We start from the raw sequence: 25,956 nt of genomic DNA, 5'->3' as shown, positions 1-25,956 counted from the left end.
AATATAAACATTGAAACGAATGGTTAAAAAAGACAGCTTTGGGCATCTCTGATTATTTTCAACCTTCCATGCCTGGGGTGTTCCCATCCCATTTAATGTGCTCCATTCAATAATACCTCTCTTCATCATTTTACATTGTGAACACGTCATGTCTTGCCACATTGCTTCTAGGGAGGCTTAAGATCAGTGCTTTCGATTTTTCTCCACTTTGTCAGCAGTATTATATCAAAATGTTCCTTACGGACAAGTCTGTCCCTAAATAATGAAGCTTTCTCTTACAGGTTTTATGTTTGATAGTGTGCCTCACAGTGAATTGTGCAAAAGAACATCATGTACATTTCATAAGTGTCATAAAACATCCTAATAAACAAAATACCATGAGTTACTTTTATTAGCATGAAGAACCAGTCATTAAGAAATCAGAATTTCGGCCATTTGCTTTCTTCAGTTTTTTAAAGAAGAAAAATAAAAGGTTGTGTTGGTATTAAGAGCTTGCGCTGACTCTGAAATGGCTCTTTTTTTCAGGATGATGTCACATTCTAGGCCAAAATAATAGGTGTTGAAAACTGTTAACAAATGGCCAGATGGCAACTTCACTATTCTTTTAGACTACTAGTATAAAAGGGATGTTAACCTTTAGAAGGACCTTTTTTTAAACCTCATTAAATGCATGTCATCTTTTATGTCAAATGTATACATGTAATCTATTCGTCCAATTAGAAACAACACACCAGGGCTGCTATGAATTAAATTAAATCATCATCTTTATTAAGTTATCATTATTGACTAAATCCATTTTTGCACTGAAGTGACATTTAAATGTATTGATTGTCACAGACTGTTTAATGCAGCTCAGAGGTGGCATAATGCATTTACCCTGTAATGACAATTGCATAAATAATACAATGAGATTTGGTTTAAAAATAAAATTCTGTATATTGAAATACCAAATGATTTTTAAGTGGCAGCAATTCCCTGTATTAATGAGTGAGTCATTGAATCATTCATTCAAAAGATTTGTTCAATACGGCTAATTTATTCTGAAATGAACCAAGTGACTGTCTTTACAAATGGGTAATTGAATCATTCTCTCAAATGTGTGTTTAATGCTGCTGACATATAATTTAAAAACGTATTATCTTTTCAAATCTTCTATTGTGTGTCATTATATATATTGAGTTGGCTCATGCTTTTTATTTTTCGCACTTCAGAAATGTGAAGTAATTTCTGGTAAGGGAGCATAGTGAGCATCGATGCTCCCTGTTTTTTGTGGTGCATTGTGGGATTTTTCTGCGATCAAATGTTACAGAGCACTGAAAGGATTTTGCGATTGAGACAGCCCTTAAAAAGACCGACTCTCTGATCAGTCCCTGACTACTGAAGTAGGGAGCTGATTGAGACGGCTAAGTTAGAAGGCTGTTTGTCTAAAGGTATGCTATGCTAACAGGCTAATCGGTTAACCGTGAACAAAGTCCTTTTAAGATAAGTCAATTCACTCGGCGGCCATCTTTGAAACGCCTCTCGGGCATGCAAGTGCAGCTCCTATCTCTTTGAATGGGGAAACATCAAATTCTCCAAAACTGTTCACCAAGCTCACGATTAAATTTCATATTTGAAATCGCCAATGAAATCTGACAACAACTGTCTCATAATTTAATTATAATTTTGTTTCTAAACACTCGAATCATGACAGAAAACGAAAATTTTCAAGCTGGATCAAGCTAATGCGCAGTGGAAGCGCACATATGCACTTTAATCCGTATGACTTTACCAATCAGCGATTGGCTCTTATTTAGAAAGTGGGATATTCCGCCATATTGAGCGTTGCACTTTTCCCCATTCAAAACAATAGGAGTGACGCGTCGTGTGTTATTCTATAGTCTTTGCCGTAAACTAAGTGGCCTAATCAGCTAATGGTTAGCAGGCTAGCTATCTAGAAGGATGCTAATCTAGCAGGCTAATCTGTTAGTGTTATGCTACTGATACTATTAGTGTAGCTTACTGATATAATAAACCATAGATCTGCGAATGTTTAAACTAATAATTTAAGCTTCCGTTATTTGGTATAATGTGACCACTTAAAAGACATTTATTGTCATATTTACATTTTCAAATGCTCTCAATGACCTTGATCTTCATTTTTCATATGACTCAATTCCTGGGATGAAATTTTCTTCCTCTCCACAATCATCTGCAAACTGGTAATCAGGTCTGGCTCCATTCAACGCTCATTTTCATGATCCATTCCTCCAAGGATTAAAAACAAGTACTTTTTGTTTGTTTGTTTCACATGGAAATATATCATTATGGAAGTAAAATGGGTTGACTATAATTGTTGGATACTTCTGAAATGTTTTAAATGGCAATCACGACAAGATATAAACATGGATAAATAATGCAGGACCATTTTTCACATCTTTACGCAAGACAATGTTTTCCAAGCTTGTTCAGTCTTGTCTAATTGTTGTGTTTTGAATTCATTGGTATTCTCCTGAAAAGGGTAATTCGGGAAAGCCTTGGGAATTTTTCGCCCTGTTGTGTGACATCACCTTATGGAATTGAGAAAACATGTCTTCATTGACTTTTGTCAAAGGTCATGTTTGAATTGTTTGTATGAGAATGTGTCTATTTTATTGCCATTGATTCATAAGCTTAGAAATGTCTACATGGCACTTCAGGCCAGACAACAGCAGATGTTCAGCCGCTTTTCTCCGTTTTAAAGCACAGCCGCTTGGCCTGGCACCTCAGGAAGCTCTCAGCTTCCGTGTTTAAAATGCAAGGAACCAAAAAACAACCAAAATTACAACATGCCCAGTAGCACATTATAATCCACTCGATAACAATTTTAGATTCGATTTTTGACAAAAACTAAACAACCCAACATATGTTTTTAGATTGTATTATATATTTTTATATTGTTATAATTTGACGTTTAATCTCCAAATTAATGCAGAAACAACATAAAGAATACAGTAGCCTATATTTTAAATAATTGTTTAATGGATTATTTTTGTGAAAGAAGGCCAGTATCACTGATACCAGTACTGCTACTAATGTCCCTATGGAAAATATTTATTTCTCAATTTTAGCCATTAATTATAGCCATTCAGCATTACAGTATAATGTAATGCTGTCAATTTCACTTTTAATTTAAGTGAATTTATAACAGTCTTCACACAAACCCATTATAATAAACGTCTCATTTACCTGTGCCCCTCAATTTTTCAATCGTCCCAGTCAGGCCATTTCAGATTTTTACTTGCCCTGTCAAAATGCACAAAGAGTTATTGTTTTCATATTGTTTTTGACCTATGTAACCTTGTAAACAGTGCTTTAAGATTTTCAGGTAGGTCTAACAGGTAGGAAATAGCCTATACAGACATTGAATAAAGTTATCAAACACTTCACAGTCTTCACTGCATAAATTATAAATGAAATATAGATTAATCATTATTAATGCTACAAAAGTTATTCGGTCAAGAGCAGGGACGTGCACAGACATTTTGAGGGGCAGGGGCTCAAGTGAAATAAAGGGCACTTCTCATAATTACGTCTTTTTTTTTCTTTTTTTTAAACAAAAAAGTATATATATTAACGCAACTCTGACTTCCTTTAAAAAAAAATTATTAAAAAAGTTAATTCATTTTATCTTCCTCAAACTCACGCAATTGTTTCATTTTCAAAAGATGTCTACAAAATAATCAGTTCACACTTCACACAGAAACCATGGTCTCCTTAGTATTCACTATTATAGAGCAGCAAAGGATCCATTCCACAATGTGCATGTTTTGAAAACATTTTCTATGCTACTAGTTTCAAGTATATATTTAGAATAACCTAAATAACTGCATCAAGCAGAGGGGCGTGTTTTACTAATAATTTGTTTATTTTTGCACAAGGCACTACATCATTTTAATTATTTTGGTGTTATCAGAATACATAACACTTTAAAATCAACACAAACATTCACTCTAAACTGAAGAGGGCTGTTGCTGCTATTTTGTTAACTTTACTGAAAAAAATCACTCCAAAAATGATTGACAAAATACAAAAATAAATTGTATTATATTACTAACTTATTTTATTACATGGCTTGGGAATGCTCCTTTAATTGCGTTGAATATTTTTTTAATGCGTTAAACTAAAAAAAGTATCGCATGTTAACGTGTACATTTTGACATCACTAATACAGTATACACAAATATATATATATATATATATATATATATATGTATGCATACATACATATTTACTCTCACTCACACACACACACACACACACACACACACACAGTATATTGTGTATATATATCCATGGGCCCATGGTTTCCGTGTCAGGCTCCTGTGGGCTTCTGTCTATATGGCTTTTGTGAGCCACCACTGCAACCGTAAATGAGCCTTCAATTCAGGTTTATGACATTGACTATATTTCCTTGGCTGTATATTTGGCTTTATCACAGAATTGCCCCACTAACTAAACAATGACAAATGAAAGTCTAATATCAGCCAATGCTCTTGGAGATTTTAGCATGACATTGACCTTGCAATTTAAAAGTGTAATTGATGATATTGCTCCGGTGAAAGTCAGGAAGAAGAGTGGCAGACATAAAGCACCTTGGAGAAACTCAACAGCAGTGCAAAATCAGTGGTGGACAGTAACGAAGTAAATGTAATTCGTTACTGTAGCTTTTTTGCGTATCTGTACTTTACTGAAGTATTTAAATTTGGGAAGACTTTTACTTTAACTCCACTACATTTCAAAGTCAAATATCTTACTTTTTACTCTACTACATTTTCAAAATCAGTCGTTCCTTTTTATTTATGAGTGGATAAAAACTTAACTGGTCAAACGAGCCACCTATCATAGTAGCCTACAACGTGCGCGCTTTGTTTTGAACTTGCCTTGGTGGTATCTACTAAGCACGAACCAGAGCCGTTAAATATGAGAGTTGCGACCATAGACAGTATATAAGAGGTTGCGACACACACGGCTTGTTCGACTTGAACCGGCGCTGCACAGACCGATCAGTTTATGACATCAAAGTATAGAGCGAAATCGCGAGAGCGATTGAAAAGCATACATTACAGAGCCGTCTACTCTCTAATCGCTCTTGCGGTATTTTAATGTCATTCACCGATTGGTCTGTGCAGTGTGCCGTTTCAAGTCGAACAAGCCTACTGTGATCTCGCCGCCGCCAATAATTTTAAGCGGGGCAGAGCGCATCAGCTATTATTGCAGCAATTATCGGTAAATACTGACGCATAATGAACATTGCTTATTACCTTGACACTAAAATTACTTGCATATAATAGCATTTTTTTTTCTGAGGAGTAGCAGAAACACTGCATTAATACGTTTTGGTGTTTAATTTTGTAGGGAAATTGGCTGCTCCCATAATGTAGTGTGTACTGAGTTAAGCAAGAGTCTTGTGACAAAAATTATAATAGGACATTATAGCAATACAAAAATCATAGTACTTGGATACTTAAGTACATTTGAAGGCAAATACTTTTGTACTTTTACTCAAGTGAATGTTTAAAGGCAGCACTTCTACTTTTACTTGAGTAATATTTTACCTTGAGTATCTTTACTTTAACTCGAGTACATGGTATGTGTACTTCGTCCACAATGCAGGGAAGCTATATAGATCATTGAAAAAGTTGTCTTCAATCAGCTGAACAAATTCTTAAGCTCGAATGGATACTTTGACAATTTTCAATCTGGTTTCTGACCACATCACACCACAGAGACAGCGCTCATAAAGATAATAACCGATATTCGCTTAAATACTGATACAGGCAAATTATCAGTGTTGGTACTACTTGACCTCACTGCTGCATTCGACACTGTCGATCACAACATACTTCTTGACAGGCTGGAAAACTGGGTGGGGCTTTCAGGGATAGTCCTAAAATGGTCCAGGTCATACTTAGGAGGGATAGGTTATTATGTAAGTATAGACCGTATGTAGCCGCGCCCCTTTTCAGTGCTGCGCTCGTTGTCTTTTGACTTCCGGTCTGTATTTTCACAGCGATTTTGCGTGTTTATTAATGAATGGCTCGTTTTAAAATCTTCCCGGTCGACTGACATTTGTTAAAGGGATAGTTCACTTTGAAATTAAATTTTGGTATGTTGTAGCTTACCTCAAGGGCATCCAAGATGTAGGTGTCTTTTTTTCCGCAGTAGTTTCAATTTTGATATTTTTAGGTCAAACCGTTCTTGTCTGTCAGTCATATAATGCAGGTCGATGGTCACTGTCTCAAAGAGCATGCACAGAGTCCAAATTAAAACAATTCCCCATCGTCCAAATTAAACAATTCCCCATCGTAAGTACACATTGATGGCCTAAGACACGAAACGAGCGGTTTGTGTGAGAAAACGAACAGTATTTATATTGTTTTTACCTCTTGAACACAGCTGCGTCCAAATGATCTGAGAGCGCGGGCGGGTATAGACATATACACTAGATGTCGCATTGGCTACGGTTTCGCAGTGGATGCCCTTGAGGTAAGCTAAAACATACCAAAATTTAATTTCAAAGTGAACTATCCCTTTAAGTCATCTGCTACATTACAGTCCTCATGATAACTTTCGTTAACTTTCCATTAAGTAAATCCACTTCAAAAGCTAATTACTCCTGGACAGCAGTGCCATAGAAATATACACAGCGGCCGCAAAAACGGAAGTTAAAAGACAATATTCTAAAGATGGCGGCGCCCTCGTTTCTCTGGCGCATAAGGTCTATAGGAGACCATAAGTCTGAGTGGACATCCATGACATGCGGAGTCCCTCAAGGCTCAATTCTTGTGCCACTCCTGTTCAACCTGTATATGCTCCCAATGAGCCAAATAATGAGAGAGAACCAAATTGCTTACCACAGCTATGCAGACGACACACAGATCTACTTAGCCCTATCGCCTAATGACTACAGCCTCATTGACTCACTGTGCCAATGCATTGATGAAGTAAACAGTTGGATGTGCAAAAACTTTCTTCAGTTAAACAAAGACAAAACCGAAGTCATTGCGTTTGGAAACAAAGATGAAGTTCTCAAGGTGAACGCATACCTTCACTCTAGGGATCAAACAACTAAAAATCAAGTCAGGAATCTCGGTGTGATTCTGGAGTCAGATCTTAGTTTCAATAGTCATGTCAAAGCAATAACTAAATTAGCATACTATCATCTGAAAAATATTGCAAGAATTAGATGCTTTGTTTCCAGACAAGACTTAGAGAAACTTGTGCATGCTTTCATCACCAGCAGGGTGGATTATTGTAATGGCTCCTCACTGGCCTTCCCAAAAAGACCATAAGACAGTTGCAGCTCATACAGAACACTGAACAGAACCAGAAAATATGAACATATCACACCAGTCCTCAGGTCTTTACATTGGCTCCCAGTTACATTTTAGGATTGATTTTAAAGTATTATTACTGGTATATAAATCATTCAATGGCCTAGGACCTCAATACATTGCAGATATGCTCACTGAATATAAACCCAACAGAACACTCAGATCATTAGGATCACATCAGCTAGAAATACCAAGGGTTCACTCTAAGCATGGCGAGTCCGCTTTTAGCTATTATGCCAGCCACAGCTGGAACCAGCTTCCAGAAGAGATCAGATGTGTTCCTACAGTGGTCACATTCAAATCCAGATTCAAAACACTTCTGTTTAGCTGTGCATTTACTGAATGAGCACTGTGTACAAAATTTGTACTGTTTTTTTTTTTTTTATTCTAAACTGTTTTAATTATTCTTATTTATTTTGATTATTTTAACTTCTTCTACGTAAAGCACTTTTAATTACCATTATGTATGAAATGTACTATAGCTATATAAATAAACTTGCCTTGCCTTGCCTTGTTGATCCAGCAAACAAACTCCACCCTGAAGTCAGCATGAAATCAAATTGTTTTTATTGATTTTGACTCATGTAAACTTGTATTTTAATAAGTAAGGTTGTTATCATGCCACCGTGTTACCATACCACAGCAAAAACTACTAGCCTAACATATGCAACATTTAACCAAATGTAGTTCAAGACAAGTTAAATAAAATAAGAACAAATAAACAGATTACAAGCAATAGCACAAATAAGTACAATAGAACATAGATGCAAATGAAATAAACAGTGGTTAAGATTTTTCAGGTGGGTCTAAGTCTAACAGTAGTATTCAAGTATGAAATGCTACAGAAATTGAATTTATCAAATGAAAAATAACACTGCATAGTATTCGCTGTATAAATTAAATACAAAATAATCTTACAAAAGTTATTCAACTACTTTCATTTTAAAGCTACAAAAGTTGTTCAGGCATACGCAGGGAGTGCTTTTTTTGTTGTTGTTTGACATGAAAATTAGACGGCAACATGAATATTAGTTTCTTGCTCCAAAACAGTCGTAATTTAGCCTTACGTCACAATTTTTGGTTTCAGTAACATGCAGTGACGAATTGTGTACTAATACACTAAATTGGATCAATTTCAATTCTATTTTTACTTTAAATAGAAGCTCACTGTGATTATCTCCCATCTCCTAACTCATTTGACCATTCACTAACAGGTCACTAAACCCCTCTTAGAATTAACAATGTGACAGAGCGAGACCCTGTTCTAAAGGCCAATCTCTCCATCTTTTCTGATGACTAAGTACACTCAAAGGAAGCCTTGTGACCGTGTGAATGAAACCATGTTACTGCTCATTTAATCATTTCCATATAATGGGCATAGCGGGTCAAACCTGGTTTGTTTTTAAGGTTCTTAATAGTGTTGTATAATTGAAGTACACCCCATATAGGGGAGGAGAGGAAGATAAAAAGCGATCCCATTTCATAATCAATTATTAACAACATATAATCACTCACAGTCTACTGGCTACAACTGAGACAGTTTGAACTCATCACAAAAGCTTAAAGTAGTCAATCAGAAACCCACTGATGCAAACCACTGAACAAAATTGTGCACCACACATTCTACGTCTACATGCAACCAAATAATCAGTTTGTAATCAGATTGACGACTCAATCGGACTCAAAAGCCTTCATGTAAACGCCTTAATCGATCCAATTGAGCTCGATCTGAATGAAATTTCGGGTGTGAAGGGGTGGGATATTCCTTTTCTGATCTATTCGATAGGACATGTAAACACTTGATCGGATTGAAAACCGAAACTGGAAAGTACTGCACATGTGCAGTGACGTACGGAACAAGCTGTTGTAGTTGTTGAATGAAGTGTCATGAATGACTGTCGTGTCATTCTAAAATTCCCCTCAATATTAAGATCAATATTAAGTCATAAGAAAAGTAGCAATGTAAGAGAATAGTATGTGCAAACAGCGGGGAAACTCTGTATATTCCTGCAGTGTGTGCATGTCAAAAAACTTAAATGTGATCAGAAACTTGTGACCTAAATGAGCACATCAACCCGATCACTTAATTTAGCGCTCAAGTAAACACTACTTCGGATTCGGAAACAAAAGTTGTGCATGTAAACATTGCCAGTGTGTGATAAATTGTCTTATTATGACACTAAATTGTATGATGTAATCAAATACAGTGGCCCCAAAAAGGATTTGAACACTTAAACCACAATTACAATGCCACAATATAACAAATGATCAAAATGCAATTATTTTAAAGAAATAGAGCTCAAATATACTTTTTAATCTGTAAATTTTGCCTTTTTAAAATATGAAGCAATAGATTAGTTGTTAAAAAATGACCTCAAGACCAATTAGTTGAAAATAATTGAAGAGTAGCTCATGAAAAGTGACTTTGATAAAAGTTGTAGCATAATTTTTTTGCTGGTGCCACTTGGTTTGATATTTTGTATCTTAAAGGGTTAGTTCACCCAAAAATGAAAATTCTGTCAGTAATTACTCACCCTCATGTTGTTCCAATCATGTAAGACTTTCGTTCATCTTCGGATCACAAATTAAGATATTTTTTATTAAATCTGAGAGCTATCTCACTCCTCCATAGGCTTCCAGAGGGACCGAAACTCGCCGGCCCAGAAAGTCAGTGAAGAAAATGTTGAAATAGTCCAAGTGACTACAGTGGCTCTACATTAAGTTTATCATGCGACGACAATACTTTTTGTGCGAAAAAACAACAAAAATAACGACTTTATTAAACTATTAGTGTTCTTCAATGTGGGCCTCTGACGAGAGTTCACGGGAGCGCCACGACGCATGTGCGAGAACTGAGATTACGGCGTTCTTCTTCTACTACTACTTGTTACTGGCTGCTCACTCCTTAGGAGTATTATCGCCATCTACTGTACAAGATGACGTCCCGACATTGCCGGGAGCGCAAAACGGTCTGTTTACAAGCAGCTGAAGACGCGCGCTGTATGTAAAACTGTATTCGTAAATATGTCCGCAGATTTCGATGTAGATGAAGATTTGATTTTTTTTTTTTAACCAACCATACTTATTTGAACCAGAATACACAGACATTGAACTACAAGAGATGGAAGATGCTGCAACACAACCGCAGTCTGCTTCTGAAAGACAGAGAGCATTGGACAGCTGATGGTGTAAATGTAATCAGTGCCAAGCGATGCCTACTGAGGCCATCCTTAAAAATATTTTGGTTTGCCGTAACAGCCAAAAAAAAAAAAAAGAAAAAAAAAAAAGGGGTCGGTTGGTCGGTCTATTCTTTCTTCTTTTTTTTTAAAGATTCAATGTAGAGTTTTGGTTCATTTAAGAGACGAGAGCGCGGGCGCCTCCATGTCCTGATTATATTGCCTGCATGCTACAATTAATACAAAACGAAATTCACTTTAAAGAAAGGCTTTCTACAAGACCGACCAACCGACCCCTTTTTTTTTCTTTTTTTTTGGCTGTTACGGCAAACCAAAATATTTTTAAGGATGGCCTCAGTAGGCATGGCTTGGCACTGATTACATTTACACCATCAGCTGTCCAATGCTCTCTGTCTTTCAGAAGCAGACTGCGGTTGTGTTGCAGCATCTTCCATCTCTTGTAGTTCAATGTCTGTGTATTCTGGTTCAAATAAGTATGGTTGGTTAAAAAAAAAAATCAAATCTTCATCTACATCGAAATCTGCGGACATATTTACGAATACAGTTTTACATACAGCGCGCGTCTTCAGCTGCTTGTAAACAGACCGTTTTGCGCTCCCGGCAATGTCGGGACGTCATCTTGTACAGTAGATGGCGATAATACTCCTAAGGAGTGAGCAGCCAGTAACAAGTAGTAGTAGAAGAAGAACGCCGTAATCTCAGTTCTCGCGCATGCGTCGTGGCGCTCCCGTGAACTCTCGTCAGAGGCCCACATTGAAGAACACTAATAGTTGAATAAAGTCGTTATTTTTGTTGTTTTTTCGCACAAAAAGTATTGTCGTCGCATGATAAACTTAATGTAGAGCCACTGTAGTCACTTGGACTATTTCAACATTTTCTTCACTGACTTTCTGGGCCGGCGAGTTTCGGTCCCTCTGGAAGCCTATGGAGGAGTGAGATAGCTCTCAGATTTAATAAAAAATATCTTAATTTGTGATCCGAAGATGAACGAAAGTCTTACATGATTGGAACAACATGAGGGTGAGTAATTACTGACAGAATTTTCATTTTTGGGTGAACTAACCCTTTAATGCATTGAAATTTTTAAGTGTGGCTTAAGAGTCCAAATACTTTTTGGGGCCAAGGTTTATAACATTTCTATTTGGATAAACATTAAAATAATAACTAACAATGATGGCCAGATGTTTAATGAACCAAAAGTATTGGTTGGGTGACTTAAAACATAACTTTATTTGAACGTGTAGTACATAACATGCTTTGACAAAAATTTTAAAGTTTCATAAAATGATCAACCTTTCAGCCTCAACTTCACATAAATCATTTTTATGAAAAGGATGTCAAAATTATAAATGATGTGCATTTTATCTGCTCCATAAACAATTCTACATAGGCTTCCTTATTATCCCAATTTTTTGAAAGCATATTAGCTTAGTTTAAATGTACATTAAAAAATCTGATTTTCACATTGATCTGAACGGCTCTGATCTGAACAAAAACAGTAGACAGGCTGAATAAAAATGTAAATCCTCTCTCTGACAGTAGGTGGCGCTTATGGAACAGCAGAAATATTGCTGTTTCCCCGGTAACCTTTGTAAACAAAGCTTATAAACACTAGTTAATTGGGCATTACACGGAGGGAAGATGAAAAGCACATGCCGTCCCCCTCACATTCATATAATTCATTCATTCATAAATTCTTGCAGATATTTTCTCCAAGCGCTCTGCCTTCCGTCATGTTTTCGAATGCGTTCGAACAGTCACAAAATTAAATGTGTAAACAGGAACGTGTCTCCCTCATCTACTTGTGATCAGAATGACCAAAACGCATCTTAATACCAGGTGTAAACCGGTCCGAAGTTTCCCGTTTTGTTCCACACAAAATAATAAATAAAGAAATATATGAGTTTCCTAATGAGGGGTTTGTAAATGAGAATCAACAGCATCTCCACAATGTATGGTGGTGGCCATTTCAAATTTTCAACAGTAAATCTGAAGACAAATATTTCTCTAAAGAGATCGCATCTGCTCTAATTAAAACAAGCGTGTATCAAGAGCAATAATGCTGATAGTAATCTGCACTCGGCAGTAAAGCTTGGCGCTTTGTGCCAGAAGCATTATGAAGGAGCTGTAAGCTCTCCATGTATTTATGCGGCATTGCTATCAATACCAGCCTCCTACACACTGCTTCTATGTTGCTGCTGGTCCACACACTCCCATTTTCCTCTGTGTAAATCCTGCTGTCTCTTTGCATATACCTGAGCAGCAAATGCAAATCTCAGCCACTGGCCATAGCCTTCCCACTCTGTTCACTTCGATGCATTCTCTGTCTTCATAATCACACTCATTTCAACCACTGCATCGGGTGTGTGGCCAAAGACGTGGACTAGAGCAGCTGTTACAGTCGGAACCTTGTGGTTTGAAATCTGCCTCACCTTACGTTACCGTAAGGCTTAATGATAGGCATGTTAGGCTATACTTGCTTTATCTCAAATTGAAAGAGCTCTATATCAATTTGGGCAATCAATCGACCAACATTTGCCTGTTTTGAGTTTATTGGCTGGTAATTGTGAATTTTTGTTTGTTTGTGTTTTTGTTTTGTTTTTTGTTTTTTTGGATTTTGAGTGAATATTGTGTAATTATTTTAATTTCAGAAATTCCTTACACAGAACAAACTACATCAATTAAATTGTCTTACATAATTATCTACAATATGTTGACCATTGGCCACCCTGATCTCTAGACAGTTCTTAACTGGTGGTCCATAAAATAAATAGATATTTTAAATGGAAACATGAAATTAAATTAAATGAAATTAACAAAAACAAAATTATTTTTTAAATAAAATGATTTTTTTTTTAATTCAAATAAAATTAATTTGAATTAAAAATTAAATAAATGTTACATTAAATAAAATAAAAAGTTAAATATCAAAATGAAACAAATTTTTACAATGAATTAAAATGAAAATAAAAATTTAAACTGAATTAAAAAAAAATGTATAAAAAATTTATTTACTTTTTTTATTGAATTAAAATAAAATGAAAAATAAAATAAAATTTAATTCAAATTAAATTACATTCAGGGCTCCAAGACTAACTTCTGAGATTACCATAAAGGTAATTAATCATAAAATGACTATTGTTTTACATTAATAAGTGCAGTTACTAATAATATTACATGTCTATCTCTCGGAAATGCACATTTGACAGTAAAGCACTGAGCTTAAGCTGAACAATAAGCAATAACATGTAAAAAAAAATTATAATAATTTGATAGAGAACATTTTAAATACGTTAAATTAATATTTTATCACATTAAAAATAACATTTAATGTTACATTTTGAAATAATTTCCATGTAAATACCCATGAAGCTGTGTTGACTGTTTGTTACTGTTTGTCTTTGTTCTGAAAAGTTATTTAAAAATAAAGTAAAAAAAAAACAAAAACAAAAAAAAAACATTTGAAGTGCTTGAATTTCACTCTAAATAGGTTGTACGGACCCTGAAATGACTATTTCTGCCACAATACCATGGTTACAATTAGCGTTACTTAGTACTACATTAAAAATCCATGGTGAATGTTGGTGATTTGTGGACTGAATGGCCTTTCATAACTCATACGTTTATGGTACAATGTTTCTCCTGGTTTCCAGGTCAGCACTATTTGACCTGATATGGTTAATATCAGAGAATTCTGCACTGAATTTGAATGTTTCTCATTAGATCTTGCAGTAATGTTATTAATACTGCTGTGAATCCAAACACTTTCTCACTGGATCACCCAGCGCTGTGTAGTAACGGTGTCACATGATCGAGATCGGTCCACGAGTAAAACTGTTGTGAGCTCGCGATGCGCTGTCTAGTATAAACTACGAAAAGCTGACAAACTGTCCGCGCTGCGCAGCTCGAACAAGAAGCACGGTTTCTTTATGCTTTGCTTTCGTTTGCCATTTGATATTCCTCATATGCAACAGAAATGGCAGCTCTTATCAGTTGGGCATTGTGGTGGTCGCACCAGTGCAAACTCTAACAAAAATGTTGTCACACAGCAAGAAAAAAGTCGAAATCGCAGTCTGGACATTTTCAATTCAATTAAAATTAAATAATAAACAAGTATGCAAATAATAAAACTGGTACAGGCACTTTGAGTCTTAATGCTCAGCGCTCAATGATTTCTCAAATCCCAATCATTTTTGTACACTGTTGGGTTTATACAGTTCATGAAAATATTAAAACATTTCAATTTTTGATTTTTAGCTTTTGTTTACGCTAAACATTGGTACTGTGTCGGGTCAGCACTTGATTTTCAGAGTAAAACCTGTGTGTCAAGCAAAACATGCTGTTCTAGATATCCGTATCGGCCATTGCAAAACCCGGTCGACCACTACTCTGGATGCAAGTACTGTGCATTTTCTCTGAATATGGCTTTAACGCAACAGCTTTACCAATCCTGGGGTGTGCCTTTGATATTTTGAAGATGTTGTCGATGTTATTATCCGTTTTGTTGTGGTCAACTAATGGTTTCGTCTCTTCAGTTTCCTTTCCAAAGCGAAAAGAAGAGAGGAAAGTGCTATTGATTTTTATTGTATTCATTGATTGTCCCAAATGATATTTACTCATATTTTCTTTCTCTCTGTCTCTCTCGCTCTCTCTCTCTCTCTCTGTGAGTGTTTGTGCTTAACCCCACCTTTTCAAAGCCCTTAGTCACTGTGTTTCGTGTTGGTCTCTTTTCACAGAGAAAGACTACAACAGCCTTTGTGAGAGGCAACCAATCGGCTGCTTTCTATTCCGTCAGTTCTGTGATACCAGGCCGGAGTTGAGGCGCTGTGTCAAATTCTTGGATGCTGTGGTGAGAAGCAGACCGCTAATTATTCTTCACTTCAAAGACAAAACCGTTTCTTCCCCTTTCATCTGCAAACCATACTGACTTACGTACAGTGAAATGTACAGTTCTGGAGCAACTACAGGAATAACTTTTGTCCCTATCCTTCCCTTACCCTGAACTATAATATAGTGTGAGGTCAGTGTGGTGTTTAGGTACATCTATGTTGGATTTTAAATCTTGCTATGATTGCCATTGCTAAAAGCTACACACCACAGCAATACAATAACGACACAGAGGAACAATACCATTGGAATCACTTTCAGAACTATGTTTTTCCAGATAATCGGAGATAAAAACATTCATAAATATATGAGTAATTTGCTCTAAAAATAGACCTTCCCGAAAATTCACAACATCTTTGTAAACTTCAGATTTGATAGTTAGAATTTTGTATGTTAATGAATTCCAATAATTTGTGAATTTGGCGCACGCTTGTTTACAATTAGCATAATTTCTGGCCATGAATTACAACTACATCATTTTTTGTACAGTAATGTTGTGGGATATTTGGACTCCCTTCCCAGGTTTGGCTCCAGTATATTGCAACAAAATGCAAAAGAGACTAATTTGCCATATGGCGAAAAAAAATATTCAATTAAAATGCAAGTTTGCTGACAAATACTATTTGTGCTAGAATAATAAAAAGGAAAAAAAAAGACTATCCAGCTTTTTTCAGTCTTTTTTTATAATGAAATGTATTGTCACTATTAGTTAACTAATTAATTTTGTTATTATATGAAAATATTAGCTAAAAGATTACATACTACATATTACAAACTAATGTTAACATACAAGACTTTTTTGTAAAGTGTTACCGAAATTATGAACTTTAAAAAATTTGAGACCAATGACGTATTAATACCTGATTAAGTTTTAGTTAGTGTATGCTTTTCCCTGTGAGCATTTTGTTTTTGCATAGTAAAATAAAAACTGTAGCTGTATTTTGCCTGTATCTTGCCATTAATTATAGGCTAGTCATTCAACATTACAATATAATTGACAGCTATCAATTTCAACATTTATTAGTCTTTAAATATAACAACTTTTAAATTAAGTGAACTTAAATCAATCTTCACATAAATATCAGTCCTGTACATTGAGTGCTTTTCTCTTTTTCTTTTGTTCTTTGATTAACATTAATGACAGACATCAGCAGATTTTTTAGGCTGCTGTCACTTTAAGACCGTGACGTGGATCCCATTTTCTCCCAAATCTTTACGTTCATTTAAAACTTCATTTAACTCGTTTAGCCTAATACCGTGCTTGTGAGGATACTCAACAAAATGGGCATTATGGTATAATTTTGTGGGGGGTTTTCATGCAAGTGCTGTCTGAAGCGGTTTTCTGTGTGCACTAGTCGTGTGTGTCGTTGTGATTGAATGGTGTAAACGCATTTGCATGAATAAGACCGTGGTCATATAACATGTTAACAGTCCGGCTGTCAAAATGAACGGTAACTCATGCGATTATTTTTTTCAGTTTAACGCGTAACATTTTTTTAACGAAATTAACGCAGCATCTATTTTATTTCCGTCATCCTTTGGCTAGCGTAACGCTATTAATTTTGACAGCCCTGCCGGACTTTTAATATAACTACAGCATGTGCATACAATAAACAGAACATTATCGACCATTGGTGTGAACGCCAATATAATATTGTTATAGTTCTCGTTATGGGTGTGAATGAGGCTGATGTTAGAGTGGTTAGTTTAGCACCCTGCTAACACCAGACTTTTGCTTTGTCTGGACAGTAGTCTACTTGTCCTGCCAACATGTTCAACTGGCCCAAACACAAACTAATTATAACCTCTACAATTTTTTATGTTACAATTGTATATTTATATTTATGATTAAAAATACCTTTTAAATATGTATTTAAATTAAATGTAATTTAAATATAATTTATTATACATTTTTCACACCTTTTTCACCAAATATTTTGTTTTCTATAACAAGAATTGTTTTTGTAATATCTGTAAATTTTTATTATTATAATATAACAAATTCATAAACACTTTTAAGAAATAATGTCATACATGGCAAAACTGATTGTGATTTTCAAAACATTGTAATTGTATTATTTATTATTAATAACTATTATTGCAATTTTGACAAAACTATGTTAGACAGTGGCAGTTAATAAATTTACCAAGCTGTCAAAATTAAAAAGTTGACAAGAATTTACAACCAAATTTCACAGAAAACCAAATGTTAAAGTTTGCATAGCATTAAAAGCATTTACATAGTCAACAAATATACCGTATAGTGCTGGCCCAATAAAGAAAGTTGAAATTTCTTTCAAGCGTACTCTTACACTGACCATCGTCTTTGTTGAGTTACTGCTTATGTGTAGCTTTTCAGTTCCATCAATTATGAGCTTCCTTTTCTGTTAGCATGCAGTGTTTTAAGGCAGCTACCTGTAGACAGTAAATAGCATGGTAGAACATAAGAATTTGGAACAGAGCCCATGTCTTTTGAATCAAAGTGATTGTAGATTAATTTCACTACTAATACAGATCATAAAAACATCTTCATGGCCTGCCTCTTTATCTCCACCTGAACAGGAATGCAGGGGTCACATTTGCGCCACTGCCTCTAACCCGAGTGAATGCCCACCAGCAAGTTTAGCCTGAATTTCTTTTCCACGCCCCTAACTTAGATGTTATAGTAGGAGCAAGCAGACTTGCGACTTAAGATTTAAGATCCTTTATTATAAAGCTTGACGCACTGGGCTTGGAGATAAAATTACATTGAAACAGAGAGTACCAGACCTTCCACTGAGCATTTAAAACTACTGATTTGAGATCAGTTCTGTCCTCCAAAATCCTGAGTTATAGGGCAGATTTCTCTTCGTAAATATTTTGCCGTGACATGCTGTTTCAGATATGGAATGCAGACTATTACTAAGCTTCAGCATAAACATCAGAACATGCATTTGGTCTTGGGTGTACATGCGCACGCCCACATGAAGAACTTGCTAGTGTTTGCTCCACTTTTAAAGACCTTGATACTGCATGTTCAGTAGAGAAACTGTTATTTTGTAAATAAACATGAATCTAAAACCAGATTGTACACATTTTCTGAAGCAAATGTGAGTGTTGCATGTTCGTGCAAAACTCGCTGCTAGGGTGTTGTGGGTGTTTGACAGCGCATTGGTATGGTTGCTACAGTGGTTGCTTGCTGGTCCCAAAAAAAAAAAAATGGTCCGCTTCTTCAATATTTGCATGTTTCTCAGAGACTGACGCCTCAGTAAGTTGCATATAGGAAATTATCAAGACAAGTAAATGATTGGGATGCTTTTTAGTAAAGTGGTAAGGCCTTCAGTGTTTAAGATCAGAAAGTAAAGCACAGAAGATTATGCTGCAATGTAATCTTTGTGATATAGTATTTGTCTTGATGATTTTGGATAAAACCCTCAGAAATAACTGTATTTTACAGCTTTTCTTAGGTTTACAAATTTAAAATGTACAATATTGGCTCTTGTTTATTGTTATATAAATATTGTTTTTGGGGGGGGGGGGGGGGGTTGTTTTGTGTTGTGTTTTGTCTTGGGTTTTATTTTGTTTTGTTTGAGGGTTTTGTTTTGTGTTGTTTTGTCTTTGATTTTATTTTGTTTTTTGTTTTGTTTGGGGGTTTTGTGTTGTGTTTTGTCTTGTGTTTTATTTTGTTTTGTATGGGTTTTTTGTTTTGTGTTGTGTTTTGTCTTTGGTTTTATTGTGTTTTTTGTTTTGTTTGGGGTTTTTGTTTTGTTGTTTTGTCTTGGGTTTTATTTTGTTTTGTTTGGGTTTTTTGTTTTGTTGTTTTGTCTTTGATTTTATTTTGTTTTTTGTTTTGTTTGGGGGTTTTGTGTTGTGTTTTGTCTTGGGTTTTATTTTGTTTTGTATGGGTTTTTTGTTTTGTGTTGTGTTTTGTCTTTGGTTTTATTGTGTTTTTTGTTTTGTTTGGGGTTTTTGTTTTGTTGTTTTGTCTTGGGTTTTATTTTGTTTTGTTTGGGTTTTTGTTTTGTTGTTTTGTCTTTGATTTTATTGTGTTTTTTGTTTTGTTTGAGGGTGTTGTGTTTTGTCTTGGGTTTTATTGTGTTTTTTGTTTTGTTTGGGGGTTTTGTGTTGTGTTTTGTCTTGGGTTTTATTTTGTTTTGTTTGGGTTTTTTGTTTTGTCTTTGGTTTTATTGTGTTTTTTGTTTTGTTTGGGGTTTTTGTTTTGTTGTTTTGTCTTGGGTTTTATTTTGTTTTGTTTGGGTTTTTTGTTTTGTCTTTGATTTTATTGTGTTTTTTGTTTTGTTTGGGGGTTTTGTGTTGTGTTTTGTCTTGGGTTTTATTGTGTTTTTTGTTTTGTTTGGGGTTTTTGTTTTGTTGTTTTGTCTTGGGTTTTATTTTGTTTTGTTTGGGTTTTTTGTTTTGTGTTTTGTCTTTGATTTTATTGTGTTTTTTGTTTTGTTTTGGGGTTTTGTGTTGTGTTTTTTGTCTTGGGTTTTATTTTGTTTTGTTTGGGTTTTTTGTTTTGTGTTGTGTTTTGTCTTTGGTTTTATTGTGTTTTTTGTTTTGTTTGGGGTTTTTGTTTTGTTGTTTTGTCTTGGGTTTTATTTTGTTTTGTTTGGGTTTTTTGTTTTGTGTTGTTTTGTTTTGTCTTTGATTTTATTGTGTTTTTTGTTTTGTTTGGGGTTTTTGTTTTGTGTTGTGTTTCGTCTTGGGTTTTGTTTTGTTTGGGTTTTTTGTTTTGTCTTGGGTTTTATTTAGTTTGTTGCTTTGTTTGTTTTGTTTTGTTGTTTTTTGTTGAGTTTTGTCTTGGGTTTTGTTTTATGCTTTGTTTTGTTTTCAGATCCATGCCTCTGTAAATTCAAAAGTGAAACGGAACTGAAATTGAACCTGTATTGAGTGATGATAATGCAAAATCATAAGTGTATAAATAATGAAGAATGTAGATATCTAAAAATATTACATGTTATATGCTAGTTACTTGTTATATGTCATATGCTAATGTTTCTCCATAATTTCAGGTGGAGTATGAAGTAACACCAGATGAGAAGAGGAAGGAATGTGGACAGGAACTCCTAGACACGTACCTCAACCCAAAGGTATCGAGAAGAGTAGCACAGGGAACACCTAAATCAGTCTCTTATATTAGTGTGTGCTCCAAATATATTCATTTAATGTATGGCGTTTATCATGATTTCAATGTGTGTGTGTTTTTTCAGTTGATTTTATTGACAAGTTTTGCAGTGAATTTTCCCTTTGTTTATTGTATAATTCATGAGCATCTATGCGTTTATTAGTGCTAAAGGATAGTTTCTCGCACTGATTGTTCCATTTGCAGTCAGAGGACTACATCCCTGAGGTAACAGAGGAGATGGTGACTAAGTGTGCAGAACGCTTGCAACAGGAGGCATGTAAAGAGCTCTTCGTGGAGTGTACCAAGTGAGTCTTTTAGACAGGAAACACTTATTATCCCATTAGATAGCACTGGTAGATGCAACTACTCTGACACAGTCTGACAAACACAAGGCATCTGAGCAACACATTTCTGAGTAAAATGAAATTCTGTGCATTTTCATGTAAATTAATTAAAGTGGATCTTGGCCGATTTTCAACCCGTTTTGTATTGTTACAATGTCGGAAGTATATGTAAATGAACAATGTTTACTCGTTCTCTGTTTCCTGGACCTGGAAATTCATGTTTATTTGTCATCAAAAGTCCACCGGATTACGTGCTTCGCTTTATCCGGCAGACTTTTGAAAGCTCCAGGACTTTTACGAAAACTAAAGATGACTTTACTAAAGATTTACTTTAGATGCTTCCGCATTTCTGTATCCCTGCCCACAGACAGCTGTATCGACAGAGGGTTATTAACAGAACAGTTATTTTAAGAAAATTGTTTTGTACTATGTCTACTCTTTAAACAGCATTATGGGAAAAAATTACTCTGTTTTCTCCAAAAGTTACTCTGGCGTCGAGTAATGATGCTCATTAAATATGCCCTTGTATCCGAGCTACACCAGTCACATCGGGTTATCTTATATAGGCGGCCCAGAGGCGAGCTAAACAGATGACGACAGCGCTGTGACGTCGAAGTCATTAGTAAACATTGCAAGATGTTTGAAACGGCTTTGGCCGCTACAATGAACGAGTTAGACTTGGCTTTTTATCTAAAAGAGGAACAGAAGACGGCGCTCGAATCGTTCCTTTGCAAGAAGGGCGTTTTTTCTTTTTTGCCGACCGTATACGGCAAGAGTCTAATCTACCAGTTAGCTCCGCTGGTAGCGAAGCGTATGGGGCTTATTGTTGTGATTGGTCGTAGTGTTATCCAATTGCGTGCAGTGAGATTTTCAAATGCATGCTTGGTGCCACCCCTCGAGCTGGCCGATTTTCATTAGTCAATGCCAGACCATTAATCCTTCAGATTTAGGTCTGGATTTCCAGGCTAGTACAAAAATGGCAACATCTTTCTTACCTGTACGCAACAGCGTTTTGCTTCAGGGTTTTGGCCGGAACTGACAGAACAGCTGTTTCTTTTAGTTTTTCCCCACTGTGTCCGTGGTCATCCATTTTGAAATGTTGACTACAAACACTGAGGTTTTTCCGATTTTCCACCACGGCCTTCTCTCCGCATTTACGATTCTTTGCAGCCTTCGTCCACTTCCGACAACTCGCTGGATCCTTCACTGGAAACCTAAAATAACCCTCTCCTGCTAAATGTTTTCTCTTTGAATTTGTGCACGCTGGAACAATACAAGTTGACAGTATTATGCTTAACAGTTTGCTAAGAGGTATTTCCTACTAAAGCAAGGGAGTATTTGACTCTGGTAAGCGTATCCATTGCACGCCCAGTGCAGTATGGGTGTTGAAGTTTTCCTACCTATTTGGTAAAAGTGAAGACAAGCCTTTTTTCTCAGATAGCACTGATTTAAAAAAGAAAAACACCTTTCTGCTGCATAGGCAGCCAAGTTTTATTGAAAGTCCATTTTGCCAGCGGTAAAGTGCCCCTTTAATGAAATCAGGATGCGTGAGTGAGAGTGTGTTTTTTCACTGTGCAGTCTAGTAACTCTTTCTCTCAATGTTCTCTTGTAGACTGATCCATGACTACCTGAGCGTGGCCCCCTTCGCAGACTACCTCGATAGTATGTACTACAGTCGCTTCTTACAGTGGAAATGGCTTGAGAGGTATAAACAGCACCTCCGCACGTTTTGAACTTTTCGGTTTTGTTTATAATGTGTGAGCTCAGTAATTTTCTGTAGTTCTGATGTTAAATGTGAGAAATTATATATAGCAATATAAGAAGTTTTTCTTCACCGCAAAGTAGAGTCTAATTATTCCATTGGGTGCCATGATTTATTTATGAAGCTAAGCTTATACAAACCAGATGTGAACTCTGAACTTGCTATTTATTTACTTTTAGTCATAAAAATGTCCTCTGACTGAAAGTCTAAGCCAGGCCTGGACAGTTCCCATCAAGACATTTTACAGAGAAGAATATGATATGCCAGAACAAATACTTTCACTGTCATGTACACTTTAAGAGGCCTGGTACACTATCCAGCTATTGAATACGAAAAAATCCCTTAATTAGATTAAAGCCATGCGTTTTAACATTGTCTCTTGAGATATAAGCTTCTTGTAAAGGCAACAGGACTGTAAAAGTATGTTATAATTAAATAAGACTGGGTCATGTTCGTTCTTCTGAAATGTAACTTTTGTTTATTATTCTCTTCTTTTCCTTGACAGACAGCCAATCACAAAAAACACATTCCGTCAGTATAGGGTTTTGGGAAAGGGAGGCTTTGGTGAGGTGAGTCTGAAATTTTGCTCTGTTTATTGCAGAAACATATCAGGGTGTTATTAATTATTATCTGGAATGCCACTAAATCAAACGCTATCTGTCCATTCCCAGGTTCATAAGGCTAATATCCTATTTTTGTTACACTATCAGACATAAATCCTTCAGATTATCATACATTCTGCCAGTCAATGTTGGCAGATATAGAGAAAGCAAGTCTCCAATTCTGATTTCCCTACCAGATATCTAATCAAATTGAGTATTTTTATTGCCCTCCGCTGCCCTGTGGAAGCTTCTTTTGGAACGTCAGTCATATTTGACGGAATGAAGAAAAAACAAAACAATTTTTTGCATTGTAATATTAGTTTTATTTATTGAAATTTTTTTCATCATGGTAGTAAATGTTGTATTGACTTAATTTTTTTATTTTTAAATATGGTACTTTTTTTATACTTATTATAGTATTGGAAAGAATTATCATAGAAAATATTGAGAATTGCTACAAAAACTTTAAGAAAGTTAACATTTTAAGGGAAAAATCTGCTTAAATACCCTGTTAAGCCTTACATATGAAATAATAGTCCGAAAAATCTCTCTTTTTTTAATTGAACAGTTTATTGAACCTTTAGACAAAATATAAAAAATAAAAAACAAGTTTAAATATGTAATCTAAATATGAATATCATATTTGATAACTTAGGCTTTTATGGCTCATATAGAATGATATAGGATGATTTGGAGCTCATACTCAAGTAGAAAAAAGAAAAGAAAAACTCAATTTTATTCAGAGTCCCAAACTGAGCAAAAATATGCAATTTGGAGCAATTGCTGATATTTATATGGGCAAAAAGTTGGTCTTTATAACTATATAGCAGACTACTTAAATACAATGCATATAAATATCAGTTGTCACTCTGTCTTTTTTTTTTTAAAGATGATATTTAAATGCTTATTTTCATGATCAAAGTTTTAATTGTTCCTCAGAAGCCTGATATATCATATTTTAACATGATTTTTCTAAAAAATTATGTATAATCAGGTAAACTGAAGTTGCTTTTGTCTAATAAGTGTTAATCTTGAAATATTACCAACGATGGAAAAGTTATTCTGTTTACTTTGCAAAAATCCGTTAAAAATTTCTCAGCAAAAAGACACGTGTACCGCGACCTGAAGGGGGCGTTTTTAGAATTATACTAAAACCTTGCTAAAAACAGTTTGTTCAGCAAAGTTTTGATCATGTTGATAATTTAGAGGCCTCATAAATTTGCATATCAAACAGAATACAGTACATTCATTTGAGATTCACCCTCTTAATGCAAACCAAAATCAATTACCAAACTTATCAATGATCACTTTAATGTAACATCTACCCCTCTATCCCCCAAAATAGCATGACATATCTCTCTGTATACTGGTTAGAACAAACTGGCTTATTGTGTTGCTCTTAAACCTGATCATTAACGTAATGCGCATAAAAGAGAGTTACTAATAAATGGGCCTCTAACTTCTCCCACTGTGTTCTTTTTTTCGCCCCCAAGGTCTGTGCGTGCCAGGTGCGGGCCACAGGGAAGATGTACGCCTGCAAAAAGCTGGAGAAGAAACGCATCAAAAAGAGGAAAGGAGAGTCCATGGCCCTGAACGAGAAGCAGATCCTGGAGAAAGTCAACAGTCGGTTTGTTGTAAGCATCTGTAGTGCTTGTTTTGCCCATTTAGATGCGTCACATTCTTCCACCTCCTCTGTTAACCACGTTTTTCACACACACACACACACACACACACACACACACACACACACACACACACACACACACACACACACACACACACACACACACACACACACACACACACACACACACACACACACACAAATCGCTGTAGTTTTCCAATCTCTGTTTTTGGGCTGATTAGATCACAGATGTCCTGCTTTCATGCGAGATCACGTCTGAGTTATCATTCTGAATCTTGAGATCTGTTGTCGAAAAATTGTAGTTGCGCTATTTTCTCTATTTAATGTTTACATTCAGAATCCTACATTTTATTAAACAACAGAAACAGGAAAAAAATATTTTTTTGATGCTGATTCTCAGCGGCCTTTCAAAACCTTAACGTCTGATGGTAACCCCTAGTTTAATGAAATTATAACTTTGTGTTTGGGGTTTGTATCCAAAGGCCTGACCTCGAGCACGCTATTTTGAGCTGTTTTGTTTGGCTATTATTCTCAGGATTTTCTCATAATTTCTTCCTATGTTTTTAGATACTTTCCCACGCAGGCTGTATCAAACATGGGAGTTGTGTTTTGTAAATGAAACGATGTACCTTTCTGTTTTCCCGTGGAGGTGAGTCTGGCGTACGCGTACGAGACGAAAGACGCCCTGTGTCTGGTGCTCACGCTGATGAACGGAGGGGACCTGAAGTTTCACATCTACCACATGGGAGACGCGGGTTTTGATGAGAAGAGAGCCGTGTTTTATGCTGCTGAGATCTGCTGCGGGTTAGAGGACCTCCATCGGGAGAGGATAGTATACAGGTGACAAGATTCAGACTGAATTTTGGATTACAAGGGACTGTTTGCAAAAAAAATCTGTATTTTGATTGACTTACTTTCTTTGTTCATCTTCTATCAGGGATTTGAAGCCAGAAAATATACTATTGGACGATCACGGTAAGTTGGCGACTGATGTTTTCTCTGTGATTGCTCAGCAAATTCAGCGGTTAGTGTTATGTTAATTAGTTTGACAATGGTA

At 35.6% G+C, this 25,956-nt stretch overlaps 1 protein-coding gene across 1 annotated transcript in view; it reads left to right on the top strand.

The window, feature by feature from the left end:
* Nucleotides 1-25,956, top strand: part of grk6 (G protein-coupled receptor kinase 6) — a 62,755-nt gene that overhangs the window by 18,092 nt on the left and 18,707 nt on the right. Inside the window, exons 3-10 of the mRNA XM_082141311.1 lie at nucleotides 15,289-15,401; nucleotides 20,434-20,511; nucleotides 20,751-20,851; nucleotides 22,503-22,595; nucleotides 23,158-23,221; nucleotides 24,748-24,888; nucleotides 25,549-25,739; nucleotides 25,837-25,874. Of these exons, the coding sequence (XP_081997437.1) occupies nucleotides 15,289-15,401; nucleotides 20,434-20,511; nucleotides 20,751-20,851; nucleotides 22,503-22,595; nucleotides 23,158-23,221; nucleotides 24,748-24,888; nucleotides 25,549-25,739; nucleotides 25,837-25,874 (819 nt within the window). The remainder of the gene's footprint in view (nucleotides 1-15,288; nucleotides 15,402-20,433; nucleotides 20,512-20,750; nucleotides 20,852-22,502; nucleotides 22,596-23,157; nucleotides 23,222-24,747; nucleotides 24,889-25,548; nucleotides 25,740-25,836; nucleotides 25,875-25,956) is intronic.

The sequence above is a fragment of the Leuciscus leuciscus genome (genome assembly GCF_965113295.1).
Source record: "Leuciscus leuciscus genome assembly, chromosome: 16".
Classification (NCBI taxonomy): domain Eukaryota; kingdom Metazoa; phylum Chordata; class Actinopteri; order Cypriniformes; family Leuciscidae; genus Leuciscus; species Leuciscus leuciscus.
The sequence above is the reverse complement of the archived record's forward strand: the minus strand, read 5'-3'. Positions and strand labels throughout refer to the sequence as shown.